Source organism: Apteryx rowi, unplaced genomic scaffold (assembly GCF_003343035.1).
Source record: "Apteryx rowi isolate R43461 unplaced genomic scaffold, aptRow1 scaffold_538, whole genome shotgun sequence".
Classification (NCBI taxonomy): domain Eukaryota; kingdom Metazoa; phylum Chordata; class Aves; order Apterygiformes; family Apterygidae; genus Apteryx; species Apteryx rowi.
This window is the reverse complement of record NW_020450803.1, coordinates 101,830-127,128: the sequence shown is the minus strand read 5'-3', so window position 1 is coordinate 127,128 and position 25,299 is coordinate 101,830. Positions and strand designations below refer to the sequence as shown.

Below are 25,299 nucleotides of genomic sequence, written 5' to 3'. Positions count from 1 at the left end.
AAAATTTTCATATAGTTTTGAGCTTCTATTAAAGAATGGCTCATGTGCCTAAAAGTACTTTCTTGACTATAGTGAGCGTTCTGATAAATTGAGTATCGCCTGTACCTATGAACTTTAACTTCCTTTAGGAAAATGAAAATTCCTGGATAGATTCCTAGAACTTATCTAAGGTGAATAGAGGAGAAACATTGCTGTGGAATTTCTCTCTCCTCCCTCAGCTGACAAGAATTCTCATGACTTTTCTGATTCAGTAGGAAGAGGTTTTTTTGACCATGATAGCTACTTAGTGCTGTTCCCCAGCAATGCCTTGCCTTCATCGTGATGCTGTACTCAGATGCCTCTTGCTGTGCTGCTGACTCACAGGTTTAGTAAAGGCCATCCATCATCAGCAAGGACTGAGATAAGGACTCCTTGCAGAATGATGCTCTCTGCAGAGTTAGAAGCTTGTTTCACCATACTACAGCACAAGAAAACGGAGGGCAGGCTGTTTTCGTGAGGTGTTATTGTATGGTTGATGTAGAAATAGAGCTAATGTGGTCGGAAAGAAACCAAAACTCAGGTGAGTTAGGATAGATGGTGTCTGAATCTTGTGTGATGTTTCAGTGTTTTGGGGAATGCAACTTGTCTTTATTGTTGCTTTGGGAAAGTTAGATTGCTGTAAGACAGTTCAGGCTTTAGCAGAAGAGAAATAATACAAATAAAGTACAAAACTGTCATTGTCTGTAATGTATCATTCTTAAGATACAAGGGTCGTGTCTCTGAGACACCTAAGGATAGATGGAAATTCGCTGCACGCCCATACACACAGAAACATCTGCCAGAATTGAGAGCTTAATAGAAACATAAAACTAGAGAGACTAATTGTGGCAGGTATTCTTTTAGTATAGGGTTTTTTCAAAATTCATTTGTATGAACAAATCTTATGACAGGTACAAGAAGCAATACTGCAGTCCCAGAGCAATTCTTAACTGTTGGATTGGATTGGCAGTTTTGCTGTAGATTTTAGAGAACCTACAAGAGTCTTAAATCTGTGTAAGGCATTACTGTGATATAGCATACTGACTGTTGAGAACTGTAAAAAGAATTGAGTAGTTTATTGCCTAAATAGGTATTTTAAAAAGATTGAAGAATGCCTCACCTCATGGTTAGTACAAAAGTGTGTATAAAAGTGTATTCTCTTGCAGTAGATAAGACATCTTTATCCAGACCTAATTTTCTAAGTAAGATTGCCCAGTATCATTTACTTTAGCAGTCATTATATAACCCTGCATAACATTTTTATTTGGATTTCTCAACCTTCAAGTGCTGCTACAATGCATGCTTTAGTACATACAACTTCAGAAATCAGTACAAATTTAAACTATATTGTTATGTGCCTCTGGTATTGTAAAATAGCAAAATGAAAGCTCTCTATTGGAAAAAATTAACCCAAGTCTGTAATCAATAGCAGAGAATATTGGAGTCAGATTTGTTTTCTTTTATAAAACACTGACAAAAATACTGTGCATTTTAAACATAGTAATCAATTCAGATAAATTCAACTTATGTAAAGACCACTAGACCACTGAAGCAGAAGTGCCTAATGTCACATAAGCTATTAACTGTCCTTTTTTAAATCAAAATACATAAATGACTTTTTTCCTAGGCTTCTTCAAAACTGTAACTTTGACTTTTTAGTTAAAAAGCTTTTACAGAATATTGCATAACTTGCCTTATTTTAACATGTTTCTAGATAGAGGACACTCCTTGAGTTACAAAACCTTTCAGGCACAATGGCAGATCCTATCCGCTGGGCCCGATACCGTTGGCAGCGACTGATATCTGCAGAAGGCAGAGAAGGTAGCAACAGCAGCAATTCAAGTAACAAGTGCTATCAATCATCAAAAACCATTGGCAAACATAGGATAGTGATACCTTGTTTGGGACATTTTAAGGAAGAGTATGAAAAGGTATCAAAGCTGTACATGAACAACAGAATACGGACTACTAAGTATACTGTATTGAATTTTATACCACGGAATTTATTTGAACAATTTCACAGGTAATGAGCTGTTGTATTTTGAATGTGGAATTCTTCTGAATTGGAATCCTTTTATTTAAATGTGTGTTAATATATAGATGAGGTGTTTTTTTTTTAATTATTCTTCTTTCCTGACCTGCCTATCACTTCTGAAAAGATTCGTGATTTGGCCAGTCTTTTGAGTATCAGTCTTGGGCTAATTCTTTTCTTCATAGCTTGTGTCGTTGCCCTCCATTCAACTCTCTGGGCTATTGAAGAATTCCTTCTTCTTAAAGGACTGCCACAGAGCAATCTGCAGTAGGATTTTCAGCTCCTTTCCTCCGAATGTATTCCTCCCTGTCTGTCACTTCTTACTCTGTGGCCAATTTTTTTATCCTCCTTCTGCTTGGAGGACTGCTGATTTGAAAAGTTATACGGGAAGGTAGCAGGATGGCTCCCTCTTGAAAATAAGTTATCTCCCCCAGGAGATAATAAAATTCAGGTTAAAAGTCCTGGAAATTCGAGAGAGTTCAAGTTCACCAAAGCCTCACTGGGAGACATATGTAGACCTGATGGGAGGGCTAGAAACAGAGGAAAATCTGTTTCTGCATCTTCTGATCATGCATATTCAGCAACCATCCAGCCAAATATATTTTGACTAGAGACTGAAATCAAAACTTTAGATACTTTGTTCTTAAATTGTAAAGGGGGTGGGGAAGAGATGAATTACTGCCAACTTAAGTCTCTATATAGCATTGAGTGGGGGAGTGAGGGTGATTCTCTGCTAGCACAGCTAACTCCTATGTTTGTTCTTTGTTTCAGAGTTGCCAATTTATATTTCCTATTTTTAGTTGTTCTAAACTGGGTTCCTATGGTGGAAGCCTTCCAGAAAGAAATTACAATGCTACCTCTAGTAGTGGTTCTCACAATTATTGCTGTGAAGGATGGTCTGGAGGATTACTCAAAATACAAAATGGATAAACAGATAAACAACTTACTAACCAAAGTGTATAGCAGGTAAGGGACAACAATCTTTTTCACTTACTGTTATTAAAGTGATTATGAGCATACATGGAAAAGCTGTTGGAAAATCTTCTGGTTTACTTTCTGAATAGTCGTTGAATCACAGAATAATTTTGGTTGGAAGGAGCCTCTGGAGGTCATCTAGTCCAACCCTGCTCAAAGTAGGTCTAATTAGATCAGGTTGCTCAGGGACTTGCCTAGTTGAGTCTTGATCACCGGTTTAGCTAAATGGATATCGCATTAGTGTAAACTTCACAGAAATAATTTATTCTTTAGTTGAAGCAAGAGTGTTGATGCATGAGTTTGTACTGTATTAACCAGGATAGTTTGACTAGTTCAGTTTTTCGTTCAGACAGATTATTTGTTTTGAGAGGCATGTTTTTAGTTAAAAATCACTGTAGGTGTTGCAGAAATCTAAAGGTTACTAATTTATCATTTTATATTAGTGAAGTTCATTAATGCTATCGGGATGTACTCATCATGAAATAAAAATTCACCAAACAGAGTAAGGTTATTTTCATTTGCATGCATCACCTAGTTTGGTACAGATGTTAGTGTCTGTTTCACAGTACTGGACTGCAGGTTTGTGGATAAGGCAGTTATTATGCATGAAGAATAAAAAAGCAGGAAAGCAAACTGATCATATTCTAAATTAACTGGCAAAAAATTGCTTTTTGTGTGTATTGGCACTGCCCACATCCCTTTTTTTCTTCTATGCCTGTCTAAAAAGGTGTTGTGAGACTCGCTCAAAGTCTGTAAAACGCAGCTATAAAGGATAAATGGAAGTCACTCTATAGTGAAGCCTTTTCGTGTCTTGCATGCTTTGTGGTCGTGCAGGGAAACAAGTGTATTTGAAAAAAAACCCTTATCATTTACTGTAATAGCCACTACAGATAATAGCACCTGTAGGAGAGAACAGATTGGCAGCTAGGCACTTTAATGAAAAGAGAGGAGCTTGAAATGTAGTCTAGGACTTCATGCATACTGTATGTTACTGCTCAGACCTTGCCGAATTTGTTAAAGACGTGCCTTTCCTAGTGAGGGCAACACACTGACCATAATCAGCACAGGCAGCAAGATTACAATCTAGTACTGCATAACTATTAAGTATATTGTGATGTTACTTGGAAGATGTAATCTCCAGTTTCTGGCCTTTGTCATGTTCTGTTGGTATTTTAAGAGCTAGTTCATAACTGTAGAAATAATCTGGACTATCGTTTTATATAATCAAAGAGAAAACAAATAGCTTTTTTTTTTGCAAACACAAATGCCTAATATTTACAGCAGCTTTCCCAGAAATGTTTTATTCAACCTATAAAAATTTAAGCTTGAAACAAGAAAATAATTGAGCTATTAGGAAAGAGAAGTGGTTTCTTTTTCATATCTGCAAAGAGGGCTTAAGAGAGAAACTGGATTATTTCTGCTATGAATTGTGTCATGTACCCTGAAAAAATTTGGTGCCAGAAAGCTAGAGTATACAGTATCTGTATTCCTGATTACTCTTTGTGTTAGTGACTGTTTGTGTAATCTTATATTAATGTCAATGAAACAGAAATGGTTTCTGATTTTCTTTTCTGTCTTGGTTCCTTCCCCAATAATGTTGTGAAATAAACAGTGCCCCTATCAGTCATCTGTAAAAATGTCTTCTTGTGCCTATAAAAATGTAGTTTTTATAACTTGTTTTTCTTCTTAAGTTCTTCATTATGAATTATTTTATATTGTATAATTTGGATTTAAAAATAAATTTGGAGGCATGGTTTAGGAGAATTAAAGCTTACTGGTAGAGAAATGATTATTCATTGTGTATGAGCTGATTTATCTTAAATGTAGTTAATCCCACATTAGGATTCAGAATTTCTTAATTGGTTTAATGAGAATCCCTTAGAAATTTGAATGACTCTTCCAGTGCATGTGTTTAATCAAACATATTCATATCAATTCTAAACCTGCTGAAGAACTGGGTATTGTTGAATACAATTTCTAGTTATTTTCTTACTGTATTTTTTCATCTTGACATGTTAAATAGCTTGTGCATGTTGTCTTTGCATAATTTTACTTACACATTAGATACTGGTATCTACATTACTACTGAGACAAGTGCCCATTATACTGGATCTTCTTGTTATCTCAGCATAACTAAGCAGTAGTTGTCATGCTCAAAAATTGGTGGGCCACCCATTGATAGCTGGAGATGGTTTGCATTCAACATTTTGAGGCAGACTGGTGGTCCTCACTTCTTGAACTCTTGTGAGCCTTGCTGTTATAAAAAGTTAATGTTCGTAATAAATACCAGTTTCCCTGTGCTCTGTTGTCCATGACAAAACATACTAGTTTCAGTGCCTTGACAAATCTATCCAAGCGACTACATGCTAATTTTCTGTGCTTTTTACCAAATCTGTTTTTTTTCCTCATTTCTTTTTCTTTATAACAAATATCTTTGACTTCCATATTTCAGAGTTTTCAACCTGCTACTTCTGGGGGCTTTATATCCAAGACTGGAATTTATCCTTCTGATATCRGAATTATTGATCTTGGCCTTAAATACACAGAGGCTGAGGCTGCTCTTTCCAGACAAGCTTATTTCTGTCTAGAAAATGTGAGAAAATAAGTTAGAGTTGCTTAAGTATATTTTTTTTCTGTCTCATCTTTCCCTTGTGGGATAAGAAAACATATCAAAAAACAGTAAAAATGTGTTAATGTGTACTTAAGTATGCAATTGTTGCTATGACTTTGAATTCTTAGTTATGCAAATCCTCCTGTCTTTTTAAGAAGTTATCATTTAAAGCAGTAGGAGTTTATTTAAATAGCCCTGAATCACGAAGTATGACACACTTCTGTTTGTTTAAGCATCTCTTAAAATCAAGTCGTTTGTCTCATTTCATTAAAGCTGTGATGGGGTGATTATGACAGAAAACGTCCATTTGTTCTCCTATCGTGCTATTACTAAAGACTGTTAAACTTGGCACCGAACTGGATGAGGAATGTGTGTGGGACCCGGCTGCGGCTGCAGCAGCAGGGAGGAGGATGACTTTCTGGCCAGTACCACCTTCTCCCCTTCTTCCCTCTTGCACTGTCCTCTCAAATATATTTCTGTTTCCTTCAAGGCATTGCATGTAGATGTGTTACAATTACCATCCTTTACAAATGCATTTGTATGCAAATCATTGTATATGTTTGAAAGGCGGATATAATTTAATATAGTGATGTGTCTTCTCTTTTCTCTCTTTTTTTTTTTTTTCCCCTCTTTCCTTCATCTTGTTAGGTCCAGATCTGTATTACTACATCTCTAGTGTTGCTCCTTTCTTTTTAGGAGCTTATTTTGTCTTGCTTACCTTTCCATTTCCATTCCTTCCCTAACTGTTCTAGATACAAGGTGGACATGAAAGTAGATCTGTCCCAGTTCCCAGCTGGGCCTGACTCTGAAATCCTTTCCATCGCACGGGGAGAGCGAGGTGAAGGGGGCTGTTAGGGAGTGAGCAGAGCATTCTGTTCCCGTGGGGGTTACGCTCTCTTTGGACTCGCTTTCCTTCTTAGTGGGGTAAACTGAACTGCACATAACTTCATGCTGATGTAGCTTCCAATACCTGAAGGGTAWTTCTAAACAAAACAGATTATTAATTTTCAGCTGTCTCAGTTCCCTGAATTGCTTTACTGTGTGAGCACCTTTGTAGGTAGATAGAAGCAATAGCAGAGGGAAAGTAAGACTGAGCTCAGTTTGGTCAAAGCTTAAGCCATACCTCTGGCTGGTGAATGGCTGGTGAATCGCATCCTGCTTCTAGAAATCTTCCTTCCTTTTTCCTCTTTATCTCCATTTTTAGGTCTTTTAAGGCTTTTGGGGGGTTAATTTGTTGTAAAAATCTTTCAGCTCTTATTTTCCCTTATTTTAGGGAAATGTATTGGTATTAAATGTAAATTCTTGGAATGTTTTTGAATACATCTGTCTTCTGATAGATGTGACTGTTGCCTTAATTAAATTTTACATGCTTTCCACTGTGCCAATTTTCTGTCTGCTTAGAAAACCAGTGATGAGCATCCCGAGGAGAAAGCAGGTAAGTGGTTTATGTTGGCTTAATTTTGTATTAGCTTTTATTGCTTCTTGGTTCTGCTTTGCTTGCACGTTGAAAGCAGTTTAACCACCTTCACTTTATCTTCACTAGAGAAGTTGGCATCAAAACACTTGTTAATTGTGTGGTCTTTGTGCCTTCTTTTTGTAGAGAAGTGTTTTCTAAGAGGGTACTGTCAGATAATGCAGGTCTGAAAGGTACGGGTGCAAGGCATAGCATAGGAAATATTTTTCTGTTGTTTTCTTTGTTATTGGAAGTATCTGTTTCTATTTAAGTGTTTATCAGGAGCATTTTACATAGCTAGCACTTTGATTAAAGCCGGTGTGCCAGTGCCAGTCTACATAAAACTACCATATTGCTAAGTTTGTTAGCCTGTGTCTGTACTGTGGAACGCAGGTGCGTGCGAGCTCCCCGGTGCGAGTGTGCTTCTGAGCCATGCCAAGATGAGACCCTGGACAGGAAGCACGAGGTGGAAGACAGCCCCTAGCACAGCCCAGACTACACCCCAGTCTGGATGACTGAGAACCAGGACTGTGGAAAATACATGCTCCTGTTTTTAAACATAGCTCTAGGGTTAGTCTGTAGTTGGTACCAAAAATGTACTGCAGCCAGACACATACAGTGTTTGCAACAGCAACTGTGTGTGTCCTAACACCCATATTGCAGTACCTACTGCTGTGTGCCTCTAGCAAGCTCATGAAGCGCTCCTTGTTGCTTGTTACCTTGCATCCTATTTACCACTCTAAATCTAATTGTGTTTGCAATAAACTGCTGTGATTACATAAAAGGAGGATTTTTTTGTGACAGCTGGGGACAGGACAGCAGATATAAATGGAAAGTTGAAGAAAGCTCAAACTTACATGTCACATCTGGATATTTCATAACAATAATAACTAATTTCAACTCTGAATGCTTAAGAGCCTAAGTTCTTAATGACTTCTCTGCATGTTATAGGGTCTTGTTACCTTATGTTCAAAAAATAATGGAAGGGATATTTTAAAAGCCTGTAAATACAAGTGTTTGTTGAGAGTATTGGTGAAGTGGTTGAATATTCTTTGCTTCCTGGTAGGTGTTCATCATATTGGGAGACCAGATGTTTGGCTTTTAAAGGCCTTATCAGAAGGGAAAAAGATTTGATGTTTTTGTTTGCATAGTTGCAAGAAAACGTCACCCAAAGAGAAATTTTTAAAACACTGCTTTCTTTCTGGGAGTAATAAAAATACAGGAAGCAAGTGGCCTGAATTTTAAATGGAGCTAAAGTAATTCTGTGAGGGTGACTGGAATGCAATTCCCAAGAAGACAGGCCTGGGATCTAGGAGTTGAATATTTGTAATTATACTCGCCCTGAGTTTTTTTTATGAGTTGAAAGCACGGATTAACTATTATAGTCATCATCTAGTACAGCTGTTTCTCTGAGCTTCCAGTTTGTTTTTTTAAAATTACTATTTTATATGTATTTTAGAAAAGAGCAGAAATACATAGATGAGCGCTGGAAAAATGTCAACGTTGGGGACTTCATCCGGCTTTCACGTGATGAAATCATTCCTGCTGACATGGTGCTGTTATATTCTACTGACCTGGATGGAATCTGTTATATTGAAACAGCAGGCCTTGATGGAGAAACCAACCTAAAGCAGAGGCAGGTGGTGAGAGGATATTCAGAGCAGGTGATAATTGTGCATTTCTATTGGGTTAAGAAAGTCAGCATGCCAGATGGTCAACTAAAAAAAACCCCTGGCTTTCTAGATTACCTAGTTCTTGGTAGCTCAGCAATCCCCAGCTGAAAGTAAACTGACTGGATAACATAGTTATAGTTTGTGTCTGGAGTTATTTTGGAGCAAATCTCTGTGAGCTTACTTATCCTGGAAGAAGAGAGCCCTATTTCAAGTGACACAAGCCAGTAAAAATACTCAGTTATATATCAGGAAGTCACTTATGGTACTTATCATTTCATGGAGTGAAATTGGAATTTTTTAGAATAGAGCTGTGTTCCTTATCTGCCCCTGATATTCCCTCTTTCATTGCTTTTTCTTATTGCAAGTGTACTTTTAGAATAGATTTAGTACTAGTTACTAATTCTATTCCTTTAAGGATTTCTAAAACCTTTGGAACCTTTCTGATTTTCTGCAGCAAGCCTACAGTGAACAGTGTTAACGGGGTCATCTTCCCTTTGAAGACTGACCATCACTGGGTCTTAGCAGTTTTCCGCACACCAAGTGGTGGTGGAAACTCAGTGGATCTTTGCTTTTCCAACATGGAAGTCACACGGTTAGAGCTTTATAAGCAATTCATAAAAGCCATTTTGGGTCCTGAAGACATGACTGCCATTGTTTTAATACCAGACAAACCAACCTTATTTAGTATTTAGTCTAGTAGACAAAATATTGGAGACAGGCACAAAGAAGATGGTATCAAAAGAAAAAAACCCTGACATTTCTTCAGTCTTCAGTGCATCTGGTACTGTGTTCTGATGCTGAAACAGACCACACTGAGCGCAACAGCAGAGAGGACTCTGTAAGGACAGACTGTTTAGTCCTCTGGAGATAAAATCACAAGAACTCTGCATTGTCAGCAGTGATGAGGAGGTGAGGAGGAGTACCTTCCTGTGAAGACTCCTCTGATGCTTATGAGTGTGTAAAACCAAAGCCATGGTGTGATGTCTATGAAGAATGATGTTTCTAATCCCCTTACAGAGGCATACGTTCTTTTTTTTTTCCTCCTTTCTGTCTTATTGTTTTGTGATTGAAAGGCCTGTTTGATCTCTGTGTAGATATGTATCATTAGACAAGCCAAAATTCAAACGACTCTGTAGGCCATCATACTGAGATGGCTGTGATCTCATACCAATTCCTGCTTCCAAGGTTTGATTTCGGCTTCACTCAAGAAGGAGACTGCTTCCTCTGTTTCCAGAAAACTTGCACCAAAATGGTAGGAAGAGTCATACTGTCTAAAAAAGTGATGATTTCTTCACCATCAAAGATTGTACCTCCTTTTGGATGTAGTTTTAGTCACCTCTGGTTTTTATTGACATAGAGTAGACATAATTCCTATGTCTCCCATGGGTTGCACCCAGAGGTTTTGTGGTTGCTGTTTCTTGTATTGCAAGAAGCTCCTACCAGCTGCTTAACTGCTCTTAAGGATTGTTTCACCAAGTTAGGTGGTTTAGTTGTGCATCAAAAATAATATGGTTTCACCAGAAATATATGTCTAGAGACAGTTTCCAGAATGCAGAAGAGAAGAATCAACTGCTTTGGTTGTTTTGCTTCCTTTTTGGGGTAATCCGTATTTTCTTTGTTCTCTTTTTTGCATAATCATTGCACAATGCAAAATGCATAAGAAGCATTAATCAGTGCACTGTGGTACATTTTACAGAAATTTTGTATTTCCTGTACAAATAAACAAGAGAAAGATTAGTGGAGAAAAAGGTCTTTTACAGTTAGTTAATTACATTTACAGAGAGACTGAAGATATCTGTCTAGGACTGTTCATGACTTAGTACAGTGGAACAAATCAATGCAACAAAATATAGCAAAATTTTTTTTTATCAAGCCAACTAGGTGTGTGCTAATAATAAAATTTTATGCTTTCTGAGTTTCAAATTCTATTTGTGGGGTTGTGTTTTAGCCCACAGTTGTTATTCTCCTCATGAGAAGAGTCACTCAATTATGGGAATATAGTCTTCTAGGTGACCTGTAATTACATAGAAGGTGTTTTTATTTAAGACTGAGAGTTATAGACTTGGGCTTGGAGTTTGAAATTTTAAATTGGCCGTTCTTTTTTTTTTTAAAGAGCAGAACAACTGACGTTCCAAAGAGTTAGTGGAAGGCACTCAATTTGGAAACAGTTCTGTTAACCAAAGACTAGATTTCCACATATTCTGACTATACTCATATCCCATTAATTTCAACTGCAATTGCAGGTATGCAGTGATTCCAAAACCAAAGGCCTTTAGCATTTTCCTTATTTTTTGTCAGGTTTCATTCTTTATTAATAAGAATGTTTGTGTCACTTGGCATTTCCCTTTACTGAAGAGCTCCCCTGCTCTTCATTCTCAGCATGTACTTCTAGTCCTTCATAACAGCCATTTCTTCAGTATTGGTAAGGCTCAATCATCATTAAAAAGCTCTGCCTGAAAAACTTTCTTTGTGTTAGTACAGGTAGCAACTTGGTCATGGAATCACAAACAACACAGTTTGGAAGCAGTTCTACTTACAGAGAAGTCAGTGTCTATTTTTTCCTCACCATAAAAAAAAAAAAACTATAGGAAATCTCTGCTTTTCAGATGTTCTTACTGCATGTTTCTTCCTTCTTCATCACTTCCCACCATTTTCTCCTCTCCAGTGTTCTCAAGATATCAGCAACTCAGCTGGTAGTTGCCAAGGTTTGATATTTACTGGAAAGTCCTTGCATGCCCTGTAAGTCTGATTTACCCTAGGTTTGCTAAGATCAGCAACTCGCAAGTTTGAAACTAAATTGTTAGTGATATCTGCACCTGTGAATTTATGAGGTTTCTAAGTTCCTTCATATTTGGTCTGAGTTGTCTGTTTTTTTCTATGGCTTTAGGTCTCTGAAATTGATCCAGAAAATTTTTCCAGTAGAATAGAATGTGAAAGTCCTAACAATGACCTCAGTCGTTTCCAAGGCTTTATGTAAGTAGGTTTGGTGGCTCTTTAAACTAATGTCATTTGCTCTGGTGTTCATACTAATTTTCAGAAAGCTTGTAATGTTCACTTTAAAAAATAATTGCAACATCTATTTTTTTTTTTTTTGTCAGTTTGCATCACTGTGTTTCTGAGTGTAGCCAAGCAGATAGAGCTTCAGAAAGGGCTTTCTAAATAGCAGATTGTAAAATTTTTTTTTTTTTTTTTTGTCAGTTTGCATCACTGTGTTTCTGAGTGTAGCCAAGCAGATAGAGCTTCAGAAAGGGCTTTCTAAATAGCAGATTGTAAACCGGGGAAGCTCGCTAGTACTTTTTTTTTTTTTTTTTTAATTGACTATTTTCAACATCTTAGTTCAAGCTACTTTGCAATTGTGTATTCCTTATTTGAAATGGCTATTTTAAATCTGCTGTTAATGACATGTGACATCTGCACAGTAATTATGTCCTTAATATTCAGTCTGGACTACTGCCTGGTTGGACAAACTGCATTGCTCAGTATTGGAAATGGGCAGGACTGGCTTCCACCCCTGCTTTGACTTGTTCTGTGAAACCCTCAGTGACTTGACCAAACTCCATTTGATCTAAGTTTCTCATCTCTCTCTTATTCTCAGGAGTCTATGATTTTCCTATAGACAGTAGGAAAACAAAATATTATTTCATGGAGTGGCTAATTTTCAATTTTTGAGGGGTGTATTGTCTACTGTCTTCATAATGGGCAATGATATGTTAGAAATATAAAAAAAAAAACCACCCACATAAATCTTGATCTCTAAGAAAAACCTTGAGTAACAGTGGGCTCGCCTGCACTGAAAGTATGCCATGAGGGGTAACCATGCGCACAGTAGTTTTAAAATGGGATTCTAAATTGTGTTTGAATTTGTCTGATGTTGGCAATCCAAATAAAAGTCATCTGCTTTGAGACTCAGTGTTTGTCCTGAGCTCATTTCAGCTGTGTTGCCTGCTTCTGATATGCCAGCTAGCAAACACCAGGCTTTTAAACATATGGAAGATTTACTATAGTGCCTTTATGACTAGGTTTTCAAAGGTAGTCAGCATGCCAAGTGCCCCATTCTTTTGAAAAGTCCAGCCAGAAGTGTCAGAATGGTAGCCAGCAACTAGCAGCCTCTCTGGGGAAAAAAAACTGTCTGATGCTTTTCCAAAGTTTGACTGGTAATTGGTGGAGTCCTATGGACTTGGAAAGTAAACCAGGGTAATGTGCTGTCTTTTCAGTGAGCATTCAAACAAGGAACAGGTGGGCCTCAGCAAGGAGAACTTACTGCTTCGAGGATGCACAGTAAGAAACACAGAAGCTGTTGTAGGCATTGTGGTATATGCAGGTTAGTGAACTGCCGTGTCTTTCACAGATTTCCTTGCAAACAAGATTAAGTTACCTGCCCTAAAAAACAGTATCATACAAAGGGAAGTATCTTTTCTTTTCCTTGAGATGGCAAGCTTGAATCCAGCATAAGGCAGCTGTAGCTCAAAGTGTTAAGAATGCATGTCTGAATTAAGTTTGTTTCTATTTTAAAAATGTAAAGGGCTGATACGTCTGATTATTCATGAGAGGCCAGTTCTATTCTGTGTGAACAGGTCCTTTTCCTCAGCTGTTGTTAGCTGCAGTGGCAAATCCAAATTTTGAAAGGGACATGGAAATCTGTGGCTTTCTTAGGAGTTTTTTCTGGTCCAGAATTGAAGTTAATGCTGTTATTTGGTACTCTATATCAGAGGGCAGATATTTTAAGGCTAATCAATGTTATATATTCAGTCAGATAATTATAATGCAGGTGCAGAATGTTGTAGAAAATAATATTGGAAATAATATAGAAAATATCAAGAATATGATTGTTGCTACAGGAAGGAATCTTATTAACAGTATGAGATAATGTACAGACAAGATTTTGATTTATCTCATTTTCTTTGGGACAGAATTACTTCATATATTGTAGGAGCAGTTAATTACTTTGCTTATGTTTGGAATCTCTGTTCAAATACTAGTTAACAGAAACATCCAGTTTCCCAAAGCTTTAGCAGTATATTTTGGTTCTGATACCTGCTAGCAGAGAATTTCAACCTGTGTTGTGGTTACAGGTCATGAAACCAAAGCCTTGCTGAATAACAGTGGCCCGCATTACAAGCGCAGTAAATTGGAAAGAAAAGTGAACACTAACATCCTTTGGTGTGTTCTGCTTCTAATTTTAATGTGTTTAACTGGGGCAATAGGTAAGCAAGAATCTGTAAACTCCTGCTATTTCCTCTTTCATCCTACAATTCTTACTGTTTTATTTTGGGGCTGATTCATTTTAACTGCTCATCACAGAAACTGCCTTTACCCGTGTGTAATTCCCTAGCAGCTGGGGATGCTGCCAGGTTTGAATTCATGTTGTCATGTTCAATCTGCAGTATAGTCAAGGGGTATATTTTTGGTGAAGGTTCTTAGGTCTGGAGCCCGTTTCTGCAATTCATTTCCCTCTTCCCTCACTAATTGCTTTGCAGAACTCATAATTTTTCTTAGGGTTTTTCAGGTAAAATGAGATACGTGTGCAGTGTTGTGGGGAGAGGCCCAGTTTGAGTAGAGTTGTAAGGATTTGATATTTTAGGGGTTGATTAGAAAGTGAGCTTGAGTACTGAAATCTGAACAGGCTAAATTTTATGACAAATCAAAAAGCTGTTTAAAAGATGTTTAAAAAAACTTCTTCAGATTACACTTAATAAACATGTCTTATGCACTGGAATCACAATACGTGTTAACTGAAACTGCTTTTACTGTTGAGTTTTAAGCTTCCTACCATAAACTAATCTTGTGATTTACACAGAATCTCTTCTATGCCAGTATTTATTTCACAGAGCCATAAACTGGTTAGGATGGTTAGGACTTGATGATGTGCCTATTACAGGTTACGTGAAACCTGGACAAGCAAAGATAAGACAGTTCATTGCCAGAGTTTTTGAAAATAATTTATTTCATAGCGTTTAGCAAGTATAACTAGTATTCTTTTAGTTTTGATATGTGCTGTATAGATGTGCTATTGATATGAATACAATAAAACGTTTATTCATGAGTACATTGAACAGTTAATTAATTTAAAAGCGCTTCCTCTGGAAGAAAAGCTCAAGAGATAAAATAATTATTTAAAGGCTTAGAGGTAACTGCAGAGTAGAACAGCTAACACCATGACCCTGAACCATGATGCAGTCTACATAAAAGTGATTCACTTTATCTTGTTCTTGTTTTCAAGGCCATGGAATTTGGTTAAGTAGGTATTCGGAAATACCCTTTTTTAACATCCCTGAGCCAGATGGGAAATCGATTTCTCCAACATTAGCAGGGTTCAATATGTTTTGGACAATGATCATTTTATTACAGGTAACTTTGGTCTGTTTTGAACATGGGCTGTATTATGTTCTTATTTATATCCTTGGAGTAACCCTTCGGCTTCACGGGAGTTGCTTCAAGTTTGTAACTGGTCAAGGAACTTGGTTTCATTTAATTCTCATGTTTTATTTTGGTAGGTCTTGATCCCAGTTTCTCTGTATGTTTCAATTGAAATTGTCAAATTGGGACAAATTTATTTAATCCAGAATGACATTGATTTTTACCATGAGAAGACAGACTCTACTATTCAGTGTCGAGCACTGAATATTGCTGAAGACCTTGGCCAGATTCAGTATATCTTCTCTGACAAGACTGGAACTCTCACTGAAAATAAGATGGTTTTTCGAAGGTGCAGCATTGCAGGACAGGAATATTGCCATGAGGAAAATGGTAAGACATGAAACAACCAGTGTGCATGATGTGTCCTTTCTCTGTTCTCAGAGAAGCTGAAAGTTCATAGGTGTCAGGTGGACTTTGTGAGGTCTGAGGGGCAATACACACTCCTGGAAGGTGTGAATTCAGACTGGTCCCACTGATAGCCATGCATTTTTCCCCATTATTTGTATCCCTTCATATGCTGTGTGCTAAGAGACTTGAACTCTGTATGTGAGGTGCTACTGGGCTGATAGTCAAGTCCTGAAGTATTGCATATCACCAACAAAATACTCCTTGTTCTCTCTGGAGGAAGTCATGTTTACTACATTTTGCTTCTCTCCTTGTAGTTTTCAAAGCCAGACCATTGGAAAATTGCCCATCTAGTCAGTCATCTCTTTTTTTTTTTTTTTTTTTTAACTAGAGTACCAGTGCTTGCCCAGTGTTTTAGGGTTCAAACACCCTATTCACTACTATAGAAGATGCTTAAATGTGTCCTGTATCACTTTTATGAAGTATACCTTAAGGCTCCAATTCAACATACTGCTGCCTCTGAGGATGCAGTAACCCTGATAAAATCCACCCTGAAGTCAGGGCTTTAACAGTAATGTTAAGGTAAAAATCAAACATATATGCACAGGAGTATGTGGTTAGGCTCAAAAGGTAAGTACCTTTATGAAACATAAAGAGTGTTGTATTCTTGCCTACATCTTATGCGCCTGTTGTTAGCCGAAAAGTCAGAAAGCAATGTTACTGGAATTATCCATGCTGCCTCATTGAATTACCTCATATCAGAATAACCTTCTGTATACATCTCATGGGAGCCTATCTGTAGCTTTCTGAGAGCCGGAGAGGGTACAACTCCAGACACAGGAGGAAATATATAGTGTTGCAAAATCTTTGATTCAATTAGCTAATTTATTAACTAGATAAAAACACAAAGTTTTTATTATCATTATGCTATGCAAGTACTAGTGACTGCAGACATTTGATATTTTGTTGGTAGGCAATGCAAGTATTCTGTATGGGATCAAAGAGGAGATGCTGACAGGTAGACGCATGAATCACAGCAGCGCATTAAAAAACTGCTTGTGGTTATGCTGGTTTTGCTGCAAAATGGTACTGCTTGCTTTGTGTGAGCAAAAGGCACACCCTGCTGGCCACAGCAAGGAATCAGTTCAGCCTTTCTTGTGTTGTGTCACAGGAACACATGGTTAGAAAACCATTTTCACATTAATTTCTGTACGTCTTTTGAAAATTGTATATTGTGGGTGTCCTGGTGCTTCTTTGGCTTTGCATGATATACTGGAAAGGATGATGAGCAAAGTCAGAAGAAATACCTTCAAGTTTTGAACTGATGAATGAACAACTTAAAAAGTATAATACATTTTCAGAGTATTTTCTAAAGGCATGAGAAGCGTTTCAGAAGAGATAAACCGAAGAGTAGTGAGAATGTATTAGCTGTGGCAGATCCAGGCCTCATTGTTCCAGGAATAGTATGTCTACCACATGTTTCCCCAAGGAGTTCAGTTCCAAAAATATCAGTGCCTTCACTGTGTTTATAACTATTTCATTTTGTGCCCTAGCTTCTACCTAGAGACTATGCATGTGCTTCTTACTAACAAATATAGAAGAGATGTGAACCTGAAAATCAGTCTGAAAAATGTTAGAGGGCCTATGTGTTAGTTCTGTTTTACATTTCTTCAGTTGCAGAGAGGTGCTGTTTGCAAGGTTTCCACTACGCATAGTAAGAGCGCCACTGCAAGTCACTTAGTCTATACATGTATTTCCGTACCTGTATCTGTATTGCCCAGCGTGAAGGGATGCATGTAAGGGAAGCATATAACACCAGTGATTGTGATACCATATTGTCCCCTATATAGGTGTCTGCATGCAGTGTTCTGTCTAACATAACATGTGCTGCCTCTGCAAACTTGGCAAAAGGCAGGTCTGCAGAGCAGTGTGCTGATAAAAGAGGCAGCGCGTATGTTACTGCAGACACAGCATGCAGGCAGCTATATGGCTTCTGAACAGGCTGGCAGCACGGGTGGAATGGGCATGAGTTGTCCAAACCTGTCGGTACAAACACATGTTCAGTCACTGCTGCTGCTTTCTTTCCTGTAAAAGTATCAATGTCACATGCGGTATATTATATTTGGTAGTAGTTGAGAGCCACAGTTTGTTACATACCCACCTAATTTTTTTGAGAGAAATCTTTTTTTTTTTTTTAATTCATATTGACATCAGAGAGGTGACCTGACAAGAAAGGTATAAGCTGTGGTCTCCCTACTTTCCTTGGACTCATCAGAATGACAGATTGGGGAAAGGAGGTTTTCATTTATGCTCCAGAAAGAAAAGACAACAGGAATAAGAAAAATTTAACAGGATACCAAATCTGGTGGCTTGTTTCCTGGACATAACTGTGCTCGTGCACTTTGGCTAGGAGGAAAAGGAAGTCATCCAAACTGTCCTGAAACAGATGCAGTCTTAGCCCATTTGTGGATTAGTAGACTTCAAAATATCCTTGAGATAGATCATCCACTCAGTCACTTAGTTCATATATCTGTGTTACACAATTCTTACGTGTCTGGTAGAGGTTAATAAAATGAGGGTTTTATTTGGCTAAAGTTGAGCAAAATGTTGTCAATAAATAATTTATTCATTTATTAATCAAAATTTTCCATTTGAGGACAGTCAAAAATACTAGAGAATTCAAGTTCTGTTTAAAGTGTGGGAGCTGCGAGTCCCTGCCAGCTGCATTTTGACTTTGTGTGGAGTGATCCCTGGTTTTGCACTGAGCCCCCAGCTTTCCATTCTTCCTTCTACAGTCCCCTATGTCCTGGCTTTATTTTATTTTATTTTTTTTCTGTAAACAAAAGTGAACAGCTACAGCAGGGTGTGTTGATCCAGGCGTATAGATAGTCTAAATCTGCAATCACTAATCTGAGAGATGGGAGGGTCCTTCTTCTAAATCTGTTTCCTGACTGTCACAAACCTCTTTGGTTTCTGCATTTCCTACATGTTGTTTTTAAGAAGATGCTTGGTTCCAGAATGGACCAAATGCCCAAACCTTACAAAAGAAATTGTCCAACAAGGAAAAAAACAACTGTTTTTCAGTTAGAAGAAAAGAACTTTTTGGTACATTTTTTCCCCAGTTCAGCTACCAGATGAAAAAGTCTGTCTGATGTAATTTTACTCTACAGCTTTATGCTGTTGTACTCAGGTTGTACACAATAATTCTAATATCCATCTCATTTTTGAGCACCAGAGCCAGGGACTTTTGAATTGTGTATTGATTTCCCATTCCCATAAACCAGAATAATATCCTGCTTTTTACCTCTTTCCTATATAGTAGCTGCCACTTTAAATAACAAAGACACCCTGTCACAGGAGATGTCTGTATGTTATTATTGCTTTTTAGGTTATCATTGTTTGTATTCACATTTAACTGAAATAAATGGGCAATTCACAGCTCTCAGAACTATTTTTTCCTATTTTCTGTAGTTGCAGACATTGAATTGCTAGTGTATGCTTATTGCATGCTATTTTTACTATAACAGGTGAAAACTTGAAAGCTGGATAGTGTACAGTGATCCAGTGCTGTCTGGATTGGGCCTGCAAACTCTTGCACTTGGTCAGACCCGGTCCCAGAACCCAGGTGCACACACTTGGGTATCTTCTCAACAGGCAGATAACAGCACTGGCTAGTTTCCATTTGCTATAGAGGAATCTTTTGCACCACTGATTTTTCTAGCTRAATTTGTGGGGCACATAGCTGCATTTAAATCTATGGAGCAAAGTTGTTAGATGTGTCATTACAAAGTTTTATTATTGAAGCAAGCTTTTCAGTTCAGCATTCACAAAATTGTATGTGTGTGTGCATGTGTGTGTGTGGGGGGGGAATGTCCAGTATATAAATGGTAAGAAACAGTTTCACTGAATTCCTACTGGAAGCCCTACCTATCAAACCACTGTCATGCAGTCCTGCTAAATCATAAAATAATTAGACTTAGACATCAGGAGGTGATTTAGTCCCATTCCTCCACCCTAAGGCAGAGTTGTTGCTGTCATTCTTTGTGAACTTTTTCTTTATGTGTCTTCGGGACCTCCTATGGTGGCTGATCCACAGCTTTCTCAGGCATTCTGTTCCAGTGTTTCATGTCTTCTCTGACAGAAAGTTTCCCTGTTACCTAACCTGAGCCTGTCTTGCCACAATTTAGGACCATTGCATCTTCTATTAGCCACAGTGTGTATAGAAGAGAGATTATTTCTTTTCTCTTTGCAGTTGCCCTTACATACTTCAAAGTTATTATTTGGCTCCCATCAATGCTCTCTTCTTGAAGCTAAGTAACTCTAACATGCTCAACTACTTCCTTGTGGGTCATGTTTTCTAGATGTCTGATTATTCTTGCTCTCTCCCCTAGATTCTTCCAGTGGAGTGTGTTTCTCTTAAGTACAGTGTCCGAAACAGAATGATAACAATGTGATGGCTTACTATGTTTTGATTTTTAATAAAGTGTAGATTACTCCTAACTATGTACTAAATTCCTTACTAAGTTTTGTTTCCTAAGCCTCCAGACAATGTTTTAGAAAAAATTCTTTTTGTTCATGAAACAATAATTTTGTTACTCTTTCTGTAGCGAAGAGGTTGGAATCTTATCAAGAGATGGATTCAGAAGATGAGGATTTACCTGATGGTCGGTGTGGCTCTTTGAGCCTTATGTCAAAATGGAGGGGGCAGAAGAGCAGAGCAGTGAATGAACCTTTCAGCAAAAAATCTTTGAATCAATTGTCTGGTGGTTACCCTGCATTAGGAGGGGAAGATGGTGCCAGTGATGTTCCCCACTCACAACATGTTGCTTTCAGCAGCCGCATTGTAAGTAGAAGTTGTTGGGTTTTGATGCTAAATTTCTGAAGTAACTCATGAAGGAATCTCTTTTTACGCTATTTGAACTGAATGCTTGTCGTGTAAGAAATCCTTTCTCTCTTCCATCAAAATGGGATCCTCCAGTGGTTGCTTGGCTACAGCCTATTTGCAGCATAACATTTTAACTTTTTGATCAATGGCAAAAAATTGGGGGTTTGTTGTTTCTAAAGACATGCCAGAACTGTTACAGAAGCATAAGTTGTTAATACCTGTTCAAAGTTGTTTACGTAAAAGCAGATGGGAAACAAAGACCAGTTAAGGTAATACTGTTTCTCCTTTTCCCCCCTGAACAAATCTTTTAGACCCAGTCTCAAGTGAAATTTTTTTTAGAGATTTTAGGTTATATTAGGTATCTAAGTAGGACTTAGACTGTCTCCCATAACATCCTCATAGGCAGGCTCAGGAAGTGCGGGCTAGATGAGTGGACAGTGAGGTGGATTGAGAACTGGCTGAATGGCAGAGCTCAGAGGGTTGTGATCAGTGGCACAAAGTCTAGTAGGGGGCCTGTAGCTAGCAGTGTCCCCCAGGGGTCAGTACTGGGTCCAGCCCTGTTCAACTTCTTCATCAATGACCTGGATGAAGGGACAGAGTGCACCCTCAGCAAGTTTGCCGACGATACCAAACTGGGAGGAGTGGCTGATACCCCAGAAGGCTGTGCTGCCATTCAGAGAGACCTGGACAGGCTGGAGAGGTGGGCGGAGAGGAACCTCATGAAGGTCAACAAAGGCAAGTGCAGGGTCCTGCACCTAGGGAGGAACAACCCCATGCACCAGTACAGGTTGGGGGTTGACCTGCTGGAAAACAGCTCTGCAGGTAAAGAGCTGGGAGTCCTGGTGGACAAGTTGACCATGAGGCAGCGATGTGCCCTTGCGGCCAAGAAGGCCAATAGTATCCTGGGGTGCATTAGGCAGAGCATTGCCAGCAGGTTGAGGGAGATGATCCTCCCCCTCTACTCAGCCCTGGTGAAGCTGCATCTGGAGTGCTGGGTCCAGTTCTCCCCAATACAAGAGAGGGAGCTACTGAAGCGAGTCCGGCAGAGGGCTACAAAGATGATTAGGGGACTGGTGCATCTCTCTTATGAGGAAAGGCTGAGAGAGCTGGGACTCTTCAGCCTGGAGAAGACTGAGGGGGGATCTGTGTATAAATATCTGAAGGGAGGATGTAAAGAGAATGGGGCCATATTCTTTTCAGTGGTGCCCAGCAATAGGACAAGAGGCAATGGGCACAAACTAAAACACAAAGTTCTGTCTGAATATAAGGAAAAACTTCTTTACTGTGAGAGTACCAGAGTACTGGAACAGGTTACCCAGAGAGGTTATGGAGTCTCCATCCTTGGAGATACTCAAAAAACGTCTGGACATAATACTGGGCAGCGTGCTCTAGGTGACCCTGCTTGAGCAGGGGGGTTGGACTAGATGATCTCCAGAGGTCCCTTCCAACCTCAACCGTTCAATTATTCAGTGATTTTTGCCCCCCAAAATAACTTGGGGAATCCAGGCAATAGGGTCAGAGATGCAGAGAAACAGTCTCTCAGTGGGAACCATGGCACTGTGTCCTTGCACAGCAATGTGAAGAGGAAGCTGCTTCTGATTTTGAGACACTCGGGCCCTGCCATCTAATGGGTTGGCAAAGAGACACTGCCAGAAGAATAGGCAGAGAGAGAAAGCAGGTATGTTTGCCAATAAGGTACTTTTTAGATGGTTGAAGAAGAGAGATTCCACTGTGCGCACTTTCTTGCAGAGGAGTGCAAAAAGGTGTGTGAAAAGGTCAGTGTTTGTATTTGGTAATACAGGTGTGACTAGCAAAAAGGAAGCCCTTCGTTTGGATCACGAAGGTGTGCGCTTTGGTTCTTGCTGGTGTGATTCCATGATCACTCAAGCGCAAATGACTATCTTCATCTTAATAACAGTTTGTTCTTTTGCTTTAAGAGGTTTTTGGCATTCTGTTTTGTTTTTAATAGGCAATATCTAAATGACCAATATTCCGGTTGCACTTATTAGGGGTTACCAGGGGTAAAAGTGCTGCTTTTGTACCTGAAGGTATCGAAATAGAGTTAGTCTTGTTTAATCTCTGTTGAAGTGTCTACAGCTAAGACTCTGCTATTCACCTGTCTTGGCACAAAATTTGCTATTTGCAGTGGGCTAGTACAAGGCACTGAGAAGGCCAGCATGCTCCTCCATTTTTAGTATTACCAACTCAGCATCTGACAGGAATGGCCCTTTATTGAGGAAAGAAATTGTATGATCTTCTGTACTTCATTCATCTGTAGTTGATTCTACCTCAAGAGACTGAGGTTAATTTGAAACCTTTTAACACTGATCTCATGAATCAATTGTCAGTAATGTCTGGGGAATGATCATTTTCCCCTAATATATGAGCTTTATATAGCACTTTTAAAATATACCTAGAAAGAATTTGTTACACTGAAATTATTTGTGCAAGAAGTCCCATTTGAGACTTTCAGGGCTTATATCCTAATGGGCAGTTTTGTTAATTTGATCAATAGGAAACAGATGTTGTACCAGATATGCAACTACTGGAAAAATTCAGTCAAATTTCTTCTCATTCCTATCCACAATCAGAAGAAGCCAACAGTGAGTCATGTTTGGAGATGGTGTACATCACCGACTTCTTCCTTGCTCTGGCCATCTGTAATACTGTTGTAGTTTCAGCCCCCAATCAGCCACGTCAGAAGGTAAGATGGTCTTATTTTTGACTATTTGGGCATATTTGTAATTGAATGTGCTGCCTGTAATTTGATTATGAAAAAAAACAAATAACTGGCATTTACAAAATGATCCTTTTCTCTGTTGTTTTTTGTGTTAGAAAGGAAATACTGTAAATTTACTGAGTGCAATGAGTTCTAATGCTGGCAAGGTTTTTCTAATGCAGGAAAACTTGACTTGAATATTTTTGCTTCTATATATAGATCATTTGTAAATTTACAAGACATATTTTGAGATTTAATTGCAATTACAATTTTTACTATATTCCAGTTATCTTTTGCCAGATATGTGCATAGCTTTCAGAGCACTCTAACACTCAGGTTACCTTTACAAATAGATTGTTGTTGGCTGAAAGATAAGAATCATCTCGGAAGACTCCCAGAATATTGGAATTGAGAAAACTCTTTCCTGTTCTCTGACTCTTCAAAAAGAGTTCCTGCAAAAGTATGGAAGATCAGGTTTCACATGTGTAATAATTGAAGAAAAAATGCTTCTCAGTATAGAATAACAAGCCTCACCTTAACTGTACAGTGGATTTGCTAGTCTGTCCTGGTTTAATGATCTTGAGACCTTGAGATCTTGAGATCTTAAGTTCTTCCTGAGACTACTTGTTGTTTTCAGAACATACATCTAACTTTTGTCTAAAGATGTTACTTTCTTTTTTTAACTCAAGTTGTTTTCCAGGGTAGGATTTTCATAACACTGTCTCTTACTGGTTCTGACTGTGTTGCAGGATAACTCCTAAATTCAACCTTGATTTATTCCACATACACCCCCACTCCATGATTTCCATTTGCTGATTGTATCTTTCAAATAATTTTTTTCAGTAAGATGTGCAGAACTAGATTTTGCTGTCCATCTAGGCAGTGAACCTACAATCATGGCTGGAGACATTCCCAAAAGGTACCCTGTGGAGTATTAGGTACCACCTATGTATAAATGGACCTGGTATTTTAGTATGCTTCCAGGCATTCCCAGACAAATCAACATAGTATGCAGCTTACTTGTGAATGTGTGGATGGGGCAGTGGTGTTCCGTAGCTACTACCTAGCCATTCCTTAACGATGATGTAGAAAAGAAGGCAAGATTTTATTTTCTTTTTTGGGGATGATATTTCTGAATGACTCGTTAACAAGGAAGAAGATCTCCAAGTCACTAGTAGGTGGATTGGGAGGAGGGATATGGCATAAAGGTTCTGAGTTCAGGGTTTGGGAAGAGGAGGTTTCAGTGTTTCCTTAGGGAGAAGAGATACAAGGATGCATGTTCCTGCTCTCCATCTCCATGATGCTGAATAGAGAGACACTACAAGTTGCATACAGTTGGGGTAGAACTGAAGCCAGAGTCTGTCGGTAGTCACGGAAGTAAACCATCCTCTGCTACCAGATGTCGGTAGTCACGGAAGTAAACCATCCTCTGCTACCAGATGTCGGAGTGGGGGGACGGGCCCGGAGTAACGATGAGTCTCAATATGAGTATGGTCGTTCTCCCTTTATTAGAGCTTACACAGAGTATATATAGACAGGCGATAGAGCATGTGCTAGCAATAGCTGTATGATTGGTTTACAGTCTCTGTTCACGYGCCTAAAGCGAATACATGATTGGTGCAAAGTTGCTGTTCACGTGGAGGGGCTTGTCGGCCCCCTCCTTGACTTGTTTACCACTACTTGCCTTCCCCTTTTGTAATGGTCTAGGAATGTTCAAGGACAGTTCACATAGCCGTGGGATCCTCCCTCCATGGTGAAGACAGGATTGCTCACTTCTAAGAGATCATGCCCCTTTTCACTTAACCATTCTTCCACAAGAGTCTGTCCTTTCTTGATGCTTTTCAATGACAAAGGAGAATGTGCTTCCTGGAGATAACTCATCCGTAACCCTTCACCAGTGATGAGAAATGAATGTCAGCCATGCATGCCTTATTCACTGTTCATAAGCTATTTGCTGCCTAACTGTTTTGAATAACAGTAAGCTAATTATTTTGTAACATTGATGGGAGAAGAACTGTCTTCTGGTTTAAATTCAGACATTAAAAAAGTATTGATAAGGTACTGTATTTTTAATGTTGCTTGTAGCTAGTTACTGTGAAGGCTGCAGACTTGATTTATTCTTTACAAGTATCTTGCTGATTCAAAGCAAGAATTAAAATGTTTAGTTCCAT

The 25,299-nt window shown here is 38.6% G+C and overlaps 1 protein-coding gene across 1 annotated transcript in view; it reads left to right on the top strand.

The window, feature by feature from the left end:
• ATP10D (ATPase phospholipid transporting 10D (putative)) overlaps positions 1-25,299 on the top strand; it is a 44,868-nt gene that overhangs the window by 1,929 nt on the left and 17,640 nt on the right. The window contains exons 2-11 of the mRNA XM_026081152.1: positions 1,733-2,041; positions 2,822-3,016; positions 8,549-8,753; positions 11,650-11,735; positions 12,977-13,083; positions 13,835-13,966; positions 14,983-15,110; positions 15,257-15,509; positions 20,132-20,367; positions 22,925-23,113. Of these exons, the coding sequence (XP_025936937.1) occupies positions 1,773-2,041; positions 2,822-3,016; positions 8,549-8,753; positions 11,650-11,735; positions 12,977-13,083; positions 13,835-13,966; positions 14,983-15,110; positions 15,257-15,509; positions 20,132-20,367; positions 22,925-23,113 (1,800 nt within the window). The 5' untranslated portion in view covers positions 1,733-1,772. The remainder of the gene's footprint in view (positions 1-1,732; positions 2,042-2,821; positions 3,017-8,548; positions 8,754-11,649; positions 11,736-12,976; positions 13,084-13,834; positions 13,967-14,982; positions 15,111-15,256; positions 15,510-20,131; positions 20,368-22,924; positions 23,114-25,299) is intronic.